Genomic DNA, 10,752 nt, shown 5'->3' on the forward strand with positions numbered 1-10,752 from the left:
GCTTTATCTACAATCTGTGTAGGGATTTCCCTGGCATCCCAGTGGTTAGGACTTCACTTCCAAAGCAGAGCATGCAGGTTCGATCCCTGGTTAGGGAGGTAAGATCCCATACAGTTCAGTTCAGTTCAGTTCAGTCGCTCAGTCGTGTCCGACTCTTTGCGACCCCATGAATCGCAGCATGCCAGGCCTCCCTGTCCATCACCAACTCCCGGAGTTCACTCAGATTCACGTCCATCGAGTCAGTGATGCCATCCAGCCATCTCATCTTCTGTCATCCCCTTCTCCTCCTGCCCCCAATCCCTCCCAGCATCAGAGTCTTTTCCAATGAGTCAACTCTTCACATGAGGTGGCCAAAGTACTGGAGTTTCAGCTTTAGTGTCATTCCTTCCAAAGAAATCCCAGGGCTGATCTCCTACAACTCTCAGCCAAAAAAAAAAAAAAAAAAATCATAAACTAAAAACCAAACCAGAAGCAATATTGTAACAAATTCAGTAAAGACTTTAAAATGGTCCATATCAAAAATAAAATATTTTTTAGAGTCTGTGTATGTCATACAGTTCTACAATCCAGTTCTACAATTCTCCAATCTTGAAATGATTACAGTAGAAAAATTACTCTGCTTTTCAGGGATTCGGCAGATACTTTTCAGAAGACTGAAATTCCATATATTGTAAATATACTGATTATACTTTGAATATTATAGGTATACTGAAACTCTGTTTGATGTAATTCTGGTACATAGACTGGTACTAAGAAGCTTTCTTAGAGAAGAGAAGCATTGCTGGCTCTTAAAAGTGAAAGTGAAAGTCACTTAGTCGTGTCCAGCTCTTTGCGACCCCATGGACTATATAGTCTCCAGGCCAGATACTGGAGTGGGTAGCCTAGCCCTTCTCCAGGGGATCTTTCCAACCCATGGATCAAACCCAGGTTTTCCGCATTGCAGGCAGATTCTTTACCAGCTGAGCCACAAGGGAAGCCCGGCTCTTAAAATTTAGGCTATAAACAGATCTATACTTGAGAAAACTTGGTGCCACTTTTGTCAAAGAATTAATGCAACTGTTTAGCATCATAAGTTCAAACTTGCACTCATTTCACTTTTTGTGACTTATTCACTTATTAGTTCAAGGAGAAAACAGACTAAATGGAGAAAAAACATACAAAAATGAATAATAGTTTCCCGATGAGCCATGACATTAAATAAGAAAACAAGATATTCTGATTTTATTTTAAACGCTGGCCTATTACCTTAGGATCAAAATAACTGTGGTATTTGAGTTTAGACCCAATATTCTGGTCTCTTCACAAAAGTAATCCTTTCTTTGGCACTGATAGATCATTAAGCATCCATCTCAACTGTTTCAATATGAAAAATAGCTTGCTATCTTTGTCAGCAAATAACCTGCCATGCCTTCAATTAGACAAATTAACTTATATTTCTACCCCAAACTATATCCAGTGTCCTACAACCATTTCACCAGAGAAATTAAAAGTTTTGGCTAGTAACTCTTTATTTTGGTATTTGATAGTGTAGCAAACTGAACATTTAAGACATGATTTTTTTAAAAAGACTCTCATAACTACCACAAAATAGATAACACTGGTGGTCCAGTGGTTAGGGCTCTGTGCTTCCACTGCCAAGGGCATGAGTTCAATCCTTGGTAGGAGAGCTAAGATCCCTCAAGCTGTGTGGTGCGGACCAAAAAAAAAAAAAAAAAAAGTAAAGAAAAAGGCTCTTAGATAACTATCACCAAATACTGAACAGACAACTAAAAGTTCAAGGCGGATTTTTCCACTGCACTGTGGACCTGCCTGTTCAGCAGCTTCTGGACTCCATAAGTGCAAACTCGAACTCATATTTTGCCTCAAACTGCCTGTGCTCTGTACAGCTATCAGTGTCACCTCCATCCACCTAGCTGACCAAGTTAGAAACCTGGATTATCTCTGGCCATCTCTGTCCTTTCATTCCTGTGTCCAACTACTTGCCAGGTACTGCCCTGTGTGTGTGTATGCTCCGTTGCGTCTGACTCTTTGCAGCCCCATGGACTGTAGCCCAGCCTGGGATAGAACCCACGTCTCCTGCATTGGCAGGCGAATTCTTTACCACTGTGATATCCAAGAAGCTTCCCTGCCTCTGACCTCTCCCTTCTTCACTGCCAGGATATGCTTTTTAAAGCCCAAATATATGTCCTTACTTGCTCAAAAGCCTTACTTTTTCTCCTGTTTCCTATGGAATAGCCTAAACCTCTTAGAATAGCACCCAAGGCTTTCCATTATTCAGTCCACTCCCCCACTGCCTCTTGTTTGGGTGATGCTCAGGGTTTAACTTCCATTGGTCACTGAATGATTGCACAGAGTGGTCAATGCCACTGAAAGAAGTTTCATTACTCACAGTTCCCAAGAGAAAGGGGCATACATCAAGCCATGCAGGGCCACCTGGGGAAGCACTAGGTTCAGTCAGGAGGCTGAAGGAGGGAGGGGAGAAGATGGCCCAGAGTTTAGGGTGGTTTCTGTGGGAAGAAATAGGTGAGGTAGAATAGATAAGTTTGAGCAAACTTAGGATTGAGTAGTTGGAATCAGGTTGGTCTCTAATTGTCCAGCACTTGGCCCTGGGGTGATTTAGGGAAGGGGAAATATTGGCTTGCTATGTGGGAGTTAGATAAAGGAAGTGGTTGGGATATGGGCTTTGGATCAGTTGCTTTGTCCATGGAAGGCAAGTTGTTTATTACTCCCGGAATTAGCTCATCCTCAAACGAACAGTTCTTCCCAGGGCTACAAGGCCCTAAAATGTCAAAGCATCGTAAAGTGTAAAATAAAAAACATGAGTAATACACATTCCTTTCCCATGAACCCTCTGTTCATAGCTCTAGTTGCCCCAGAAAATGTCCTTTATGAATAAGTTCTGTAGTGCCTCTCTAAACACTCTGCCACCACCCAGAGCCCTGACTGAGTGACGCCCCCAAGTCTGGTACCATGTAACATAACCCCTCCCTGTCTCTCTCCCCTGGAGCAGTAATGGCCCTGGTCACAGGCAACCACTCTATAGAGAGGCTGGTCACCTGTGACCAGTGTGACCTGCCTGAAAGAGATGAATTGGGCCGATCAGATTTCCTCTTTTAAGGATTTAAAATGAGAGCCATAAAAAGAAATAGCAAATAAGATGAACTGGGAGGTTCTTAAGTGGCCTCAGGACCTTCCCTCCCACTGTAATCTATACCCACTCCAAAATACTACAAATAGTCCATAATAATTATCTGGGGCTAGTGCTAGAGTTCTGCTCTGTTTTATGTTTCTTTCAAGTACCAGCATTAACAAAGATTCACAGAGACTGACAAAATGTAAATTCAGACTGGATCAGGTCAGAGAGGGAGGGTGCAATGAAGCCCCCAAGTGTGTTGCAAAATGTTTTAAATTTCATATAAACATTTAAAGGACCACGATCTAGTGCAAATGCATTTTGCAGCTTCAAAGCAATCTCCAGTTTTATTTAAAGTTCTCACACCAGGCTACACTCCTGAAAAAAAAAAAAAACACTTTGGGCGGAGCCAAGTACTGCTCCTCCTCCTCTGGGTCGCGCAGAACCAAATCCGCAGACTTTGTCGATTGCTTCTGTCTGGGCAGACCAGCCTGGATCGACTGCTCCCGTCTGGCCCGTCCGCGGGCGCGGGAAAAGAGTTTGAATCCAGTCTGACTGCCGCGGCGACCTCCTCAACCTTCACAATCCTGACCAGCCTCAGCAGCCTCCTCTTTTTACATCCCTGACTCCAGGAGGTCTCCCGAATCACGAGAGTGGAAACGGAGACACTCAAGCCGCCGCCATGTCCGAGGCTTATTTCCGGGTGGAGTCGGGTGCGCTGGGTCCTCAGGAGAATTTTCTTTCCTTGGACGACATTCTGATGTCCCACGAGAAGCTCTCGGTGCGCACGGAGATCCCCATGCCGCGCCTGGGCGCTTTCTTCCTCGACCGGAGCGGAGGGGCCGAGACTGACAATGCGATCCCGGAGGTAAGCGATCCCGGAGGTAAGCGATCCCGTCTGGAAAGACTACAACTCCAAGTAGGACTTGCGGGCTCTGGGGCGCTGCGTAGCCGGGCGCGATGCCCTCTGGGATTTGTAGTTTTACAGTACAGGGAGGCCGAGCCGAGCGCTGAGTCCTGTTTGCCGCGCGCCCCACTCCCACCCCCGCAGCGTTCGCGACCTCTGCGGAAACTAAATTTATACTGGGTCGTCAGGGTCCCTCCAACACGGATTTCTTTTTTGAAACTATCCAAATTCAGCAGTGTGTTTTCACCCGGTGTGTGTTGATGCTTAAGGATCGGCGCCTACGGACCAGGGTTCTGATCACTTTTTGCCTTAAAGCAAAACAAGTTTTGGTTTCTGTAGGAGCAAATGATGTCTGGGAGCTGCAAATTGCTATATTCGTTCCTGAAATGATGATGGCATCAGCAACCATTTCCTGAGAGCTTTTAGTGCAGGGATCTATTACTCCTTTAGTCCTTTAACAGCCCTATATTCAGATGTTGTTACACATAAAGAAATTGAAGCCCAGATATGTTGGGTTTCTTGGCCAGGGTGCCAGGGTCTTATTGTAAGTGGTGAACTGGGATTCGAACTTAGAACTGCATGACTTCAAGTTCGAGTTTTTCCCAGGAACATGGCTTGTAATAGTTCTTATTTTTAAATATTTATTTGGCTGCGTGGGGGTCTTAGTTGCCATGTGCGAACCCTTAGTTTTGGCATGTGGGATCTGGTTCCCTGACCAGGAATGGAACCCGCCCCCCACCCGCAGTGGGAACTTGGAGTCTTAGCCACTAGACCACCAGGGAAGTCCCATAATGGTTATTTTTTATTTCGTATTTAACCCAAGTTTTGTTTAGAAGGGTTTTTTGTTTGGTCTTTTTTGAATTATTTTTATCGAAGTGAGACATATGCAAAGTTTAAAAAGCCAAATAATACCCAAAGATTTATAGAAAAAAATAGGAGACCTTGCCTTGCTCTCCCTCATGTCCTTTCCATTTCTACAGGATCTGTCTCCTTTTTTCACAGTCTCTTCAAAATTCACCTCCATATTTCTAATTAATGTTCTTAAATTTATCTTGAGTTTTTAAACATTTAGACATTATGTTTTGACTTTCCATTAGAGTGCTTAATTAGTTGGTTCTCTTACACACTGATAAACAGAGGTGTACCATCCATATTTTATTCATATTTCCTTCGTTTTTACTTAATGTCCTTTTTCTGTTCCAGGTTCCCATCCAGGACACCAAATTGCATTTAGTAATTGTGTGTCCTTAGGCTCCTCTTGGCTTTGACAATTTATTAGCCTTTCCTTGGTTTTAATGACCATGAGTTTTGTGCAGTGCTGGTGAGGTATTTTGTTGAGAATATTCCTCATTTGGGATTTGTCTGCTGGTTTTCTTGTGATTAGACTGTGTTGAGGTGGAAGACCATAGAGGCGAAGTGCCATTTTTACCACATCTTAACAAGGGTACCTGCCATCAGCGGGACTTGTGTTGATACGAACCTTGATCACTTGAGCTATGTGGGATTTGTCAGGATTCTTCATTGTAAAGTTACTCTGCTTTTCCACCTTCCAGACTGTTCTCTCTGGAAGGAAGTCATATGTACAGCTATACTTAAGGAGAGGGGAATTATGGTCCCCTTCTTTGAGGGCGCAATGTCTACATTGCCCTACTATTTAGGATTCTTCTGCGTGGGAGATTTGTATAGGAAGGTTTTTACTGATATATTTCATTTCATTCATAGACACAGGGCTATCAGATTTTCTATTCTAGTTTTACTCTTGGTACATGGTTTTTCCACCCTGGGAATCTGACTGTTTCACCTAAATTTTCAAATATAGTGGTATAGTGTTGTTCAAAATAGCCTTTTACTATCTTTTAAACATCTGTACAATTATAGCTGTGTCCTGCTTTTTATTCTTGATATTGAGAAATTATGATCTCTTTCTTAAGAGATCATAATTTCTTACTAGGAGTTTATCACTTGTAGCAGTCTTTTAAAAGAACTAAATAATGGCTCTGTCAGCTTTCTCATTTGTACCTTCATTTTTAGGTCATTTAGTTCTTATCTTAATTATTCTTTCCTTCTCTTTTCTTTGGGCTTAATTTTCTTTGTTCTCTTGCAACCATTCACATTTTGAGATGGGTACCTAGGTCATTGATTTTTCAGCTTTCTTTTTTACATTTTTAGCTGTGCTTTTCCTGTAGCTTTAACTACATTTCACAAGTTTTAATTTGGTTTTCTAATTTTCACTATGAATTCTTCTTTGACTCATGAATTATTGAGAAGACTGGTGCTTAGGTCCAAACATCTGGGGACTTTGCTATGTACAGTTTGGATTTTTATTTCTGGCTTAGTTCCACAGTGGCCAAACAACATAGTCTGAATGATTTCAGTTTTTTGAAAGTTGGCATTTGCTTTAAACGCCAGCATAAGATAACCATTCAGTTTGTGCTTGAAAGGGCTTCCCTGTGGATCAGCAGTAACAAATCCATGTGCCATGGCAGGAGACTCAGGTTCGATTCCTGGGCCAGGAAGATGCCCAGGAGAAGGAAATGGCAACCCATTCCAGTATTCTTGCCTGGGAAATCCCACGGACAGAGGAGCCTGGCAGGCTACAGTCCACGGGGTCACAAAAGAGTTGAACATGACTTAGCAACTAAACAACAGCGATGTGCTTGAAAAGTCCGATATTGTTAAGGCATGGTCTGCAGTACATAATCTATACATAAATCAGGTGAAGTTTTTATTTGTGTTGTTTAGACTGTCTATGTTGTTATTGATTTTTTGTTTGCTACTTCTCATTTATCGAAAAGAGAGATGTTAAAATCTCCCATGATGATTGTAGATTTGTCATTTTTCCTTTTACTTCTGTTAATTTAGACAGATATTTCTATTTTTCTAGTAGATTTAATGACCATTTTATTATCAAAGGTCCGTCTTTATCTCTAGTAATGCTTCTTTTGCATAACATTTTTTCCACCTTCTATTTTCTGTTATCTGCAACTGGGTAGTTTTTATTTACGTTAGTTAGGAAAGCCTTCCCTTTGTGTCACATTTTTGTTCTTCACTCTCTTTTTGGTATAAGTGCTTTTTCTCTCTCCGTTCCATCATGACATAAAACTTCAGCCCACACAGTTCATTTCTTAAGTCACAACTACATCTTCTGCGTTTGGCAGTCATTCCCCTAGAGAGAACAGGCAGTACTGATATTCATTCATTCTCTCAGGTCACGTGCATAGTAACACATTTACTATGTTACTTGTCTTTAAAACCTACAATCCTGTGTGATACAGGGCACAAAGCTTGAACTCCCTTTGTGGTTGGCAAAGGGACTTTTTGACAACAAGCGGCGGATCCTTTCAGTGGAACTTCCCAAGATCTACCAGGAGGGTTGGAGGACTGTGTTCAGTGCAGACGCCAACGTGGTGGACCTCCACAAAATGGGACCACATTTCTATGGGTTCGGCTCCCAGCTCCTGCATTTTGACAGTCCAGAGAATGCCGACATCTCCCATTCTCTCCTGCAGGCAAGTAACTGACATGAAAACCTATGGCATTGCACATGACTCAGGAGATAGCTGTGCTGGCCACCAGATGTTACTCTTACCCAGGGGAGTGTATGATTTATGCGATCAGTGTATTGTTATTCTAGGTCAGCCTACAGTTAGTCTGTGTTTGCCTATTATATATGCATGTAACTATGACTTGTGTGCTGCTCTTTATGTTTGCTTGCTAAGAGTTGGAACCAACAGGAAATCCTGGAAATAAGAAAAGGGTTATGGTTGATCACAGGTGATACGCAGAGGAGGCTCAGACCTCCTTCTGACTGAATCCCAAACCAAATTCTTGCCTGTAAGTGTTCAGGGATTTAAAAAAATGTATCTGATTTCTCTCTGGCACTTCTTCTTCAGACATTTGTTGGACGTTTCCGCCGCATCATGGATTCTTCCCAGAACGCTTACAATGAAGACACGTCGGCACTCGTGGCCCGGCTAGACGAGATGGAGAGAGGCTTGTTTCAAACAGGGCAGAAAGGACTGAATGACTTTCAGTGTTGGGAGAAGGGGCAGGCATCTCAGCTCACAGCTTCCAACCTGGTTCAGAACTATGCAAAGAGAAAATTCACTGACATGGAAGACTGAAGGCCAGAAGAACACAGAATTTCTCCCTGTAGACTTATCCCTGCATGCGTCCCTGATAGGAGCTACGTTGACCTTGTAAAGGGCAAGAATCATGTCCCATCTTGGGGCTTATTCCCTGTAGCAGTGTCAGGAGTGGTGTGATATGTTGGGCGTTGTCCCTGGCTCTCTGAGTCTTCCAGGACTGTCCTACCTGCTGACCCACAGCCTAGGCCTCCTTAGCCCGGGAACCCACAGCCGAGGTCCCTCATAAAGAAGGATCATTAACACATACATCGCAATAGAGTTAGAACCGGGATTCCTTGTGCCTGGGAGTTTGGACAGCCTTCGATATCCAGTTTCACCAGCTCCAAAGGATGGGTACAAATGGACCTTTCCTGCCTGTTCATAAGATGTCCTCCTGAGCTGAACTGCCTCATCTTCCTTGTGGTTGTACAAAGGATAGTACCCCTGGAGATGCTGGCCCTCCTTGTAAGTATCACCTGCCACCTTCCTATGGGGAATTACCCAGTTTCCAAAAGCAATTGCCAAGAATAAGGAAGGAAAAGAGGAAATGCCGATGAGTGGCCTGGCCTTTACTAAAGAGAAGACGTTGTTTTCCTGTTCTGTGATGAGGGCTTCATATACTGGTCTTCACAAAACTACAGTCAGCCTAGACGGGGAATGGTTAAACTGAGCTTGTTTTTGCCTCTGAGATCCTCAGTTACTTCATGCCTCCCTAGGAAAGCTGTCAGAGAGTCCTTTGGAATTGCAGAGTAGTTATTAAAGGGTGTTAACCAGCCCTTCTTACATGGAGATCAGGACTTCAGTGTTGCTGATTAAGAGCTCTGTTTGAGGAGCTTAGCATGGCAGAAGTGAGTGGGCAAGAGACCTCGGTCATGGTTTTTTTCTCTTCAAGAAATTTTGCAATATGATTATATGTGGATTCCTGACCAGTTACCAAGAGTCTCTGTAAGCAACTACGAAACTCTTTCCTTGGAGATCAAGGAGGAAACCTCAGCAGAGTAGGAAAACAGCATCCCTGGGGCCCACTGGACCTTTTGAAGGACAGTTCTCTCCATGCCATGGCTCCCCTCCCAGCTTCCCACAGCCGGTGAAAATCACCTTTGTCAGTGGAAATCCCAGTGGAATTTGGGTCTCCAGATTGTGCAGATGTCTAGATGCAAACTTAGAATGTCAGAAATGTTTTTTAAATGCCTGTTTTTAAGATGGAACTGATGTTTTTAAAGTTTGATTTTAGTGCTAAATAAATGATCCATTTTGCACATGAATACGTTCTGTACAAGTGCTATTTCTGGAACTCGAGTACTACAGATGATCAGACAAAGCTCTCAGAGAATTTTGTCTTTGATCATACTTGACAGTAATGCCCAAATAAATCCATGTTTTAGCAACTGCTCTTTTGTTTGCACAATACTCATAAATATGGGAGACATTCCCTATAGGGATGGGCTGTGTCCTAGAGAAGAGTGACTTCGCTGATGTCACAGCATTCACATGTAGCCCGGGCCCCCAGAGATAATTCAGAGTCAGTGAGAAAAGCGTGTTATTTAATTTTTGAATTCACAGACAGCTTTGTTTGTAAAGTCAATCCTAAGGCTGCTACCATTTTTTTTTTGCCACGCCGCTCCGCATGTGGGATCCTAGTTCCCTGACCAGGGATGAAACCCATGACCCCTGGAGTGGATGCTCAGCGTCTTTGACTACTGCATCACCAGGGAAGTCCCTGGTACCATTTTTTTATTTTATTAGAAACAATTTTTTGCTCAGAGGCCGCATGTCAAGAATATGTGAGTGTGCACATGAAAAATATATTTCATTTAAAATTTTAAACAAATTATATTGCAAGGAGCTTCTGAAGCCCCATCTCCAAATTACAGATTTGCCTTCCAGGCTGTCAATTCCAAACCTTCTTCTCCACAACCATCCCCCAAATCAGTCTCTTGATGCCTTCAAAGAGGTGAATTTTTTAAGTCAACAAATTGGCTCAAATACTAAATCACTCTTAACAACTTATTGACTAGAGATATATTAATATGTCTTTTGTTACCCAAATGTTGTTGACTCGAGTGTTTCAATATTCACTTACAAAACAAATCGCCGACCACAGGTGTCAGTTTCTGCAAAAATCCCCCACTCAAAAAAAATCAAGGGGGGATGTACACTCTTTCCTCTTAAAGGCTCTTTCCCCAGGTAATTCTGGCCTTAATTATATACAAAAGACCTCGCCATCTTCAGGCTTTCCCTTGAAGTACAGGTTGGGCTGCTGAGAGGAGTGGAGGCTTGGTCTCCTAAGTCAGGTCCTTGCACTCTCCCGACTTCTGTGTTTTGGACGGCTCCAGCCTCAATCCTTGGACTTATCCAGCCTCAGTCCTTGGACCTTTCCTAACCATTCTGACTCCCTCCAGTGTCGTTTGTCAAGTTTTAAATACCACCTCCTATACACTGAGGACCCCCAAATTCCATCTCCAGCCAGACCTCCTTTAAACTCCAGACTTGCAGGCAACCACCTTGACCTTCCCCTTTAGCATCTGACCCATGTGGCTAGAAGTGAAGCCCTGATCTTACTCTTAATCTCTTCTCGTCCTCTC

At 43.1% G+C, this 10,752-nt stretch overlaps 1 protein-coding gene across 2 annotated transcripts; it reads left to right on the forward strand.

The window, feature by feature from the left end:
• Positions 3,467 to 9,503, forward strand: GINS3 (GINS complex subunit 3). Of its 2 annotated transcripts, XM_018062066.1 has the most exons (3): positions 3,467 to 4,001; positions 7,316 to 7,549; positions 7,934 to 9,503. In XM_018062066.1, the coding sequence occupies exons 1-3, from the start codon at positions 3,816 to 3,818 to the stop codon at positions 8,162 to 8,164; spliced, it is 651 nt and encodes a 216-aa protein (XP_017917555.1). In that variant the 5' UTR covers positions 3,467 to 3,815; the 3' UTR covers positions 8,165 to 9,503. The 2 variants fall into 2 exon arrangements, with proteins under 2 accessions (XP_017917555.1, XP_017917556.1); XM_018062067.1 differs by lacking the exon at positions 7,316 to 7,549.

Source organism: Capra hircus, chromosome 18, assembly GCF_001704415.2.
Source record: "Capra hircus breed San Clemente chromosome 18, ASM170441v1, whole genome shotgun sequence".
In the NCBI taxonomy this organism is placed as follows: Eukaryota; Metazoa; Chordata; class Mammalia; order Artiodactyla; family Bovidae; genus Capra; species Capra hircus.

Bases quoted from the DNA above. Each gene is read 5' to 3' on its own strand.
- GINS3 (XM_018062066.1), top strand. From the start codon at position 3,816: ATGTCCGAGGCTTATTTCCGGGTGGAGTCGGGTGCGCTGGGTCCTCAG. The intron at 4,002-7,315 runs GTAAGCGATCCC...TGTGTGATACAG, and splicing joins CTGACAATGCGATCCCGGAG to GGCACAAAGCTTGAACTCCC. The intron at 7,550-7,933 runs GCAAGTAACTGA...CTTCTTCTTCAG, and splicing joins TCTCCCATTCTCTCCTGCAG to ACATTTGTTGGACGTTTCCG.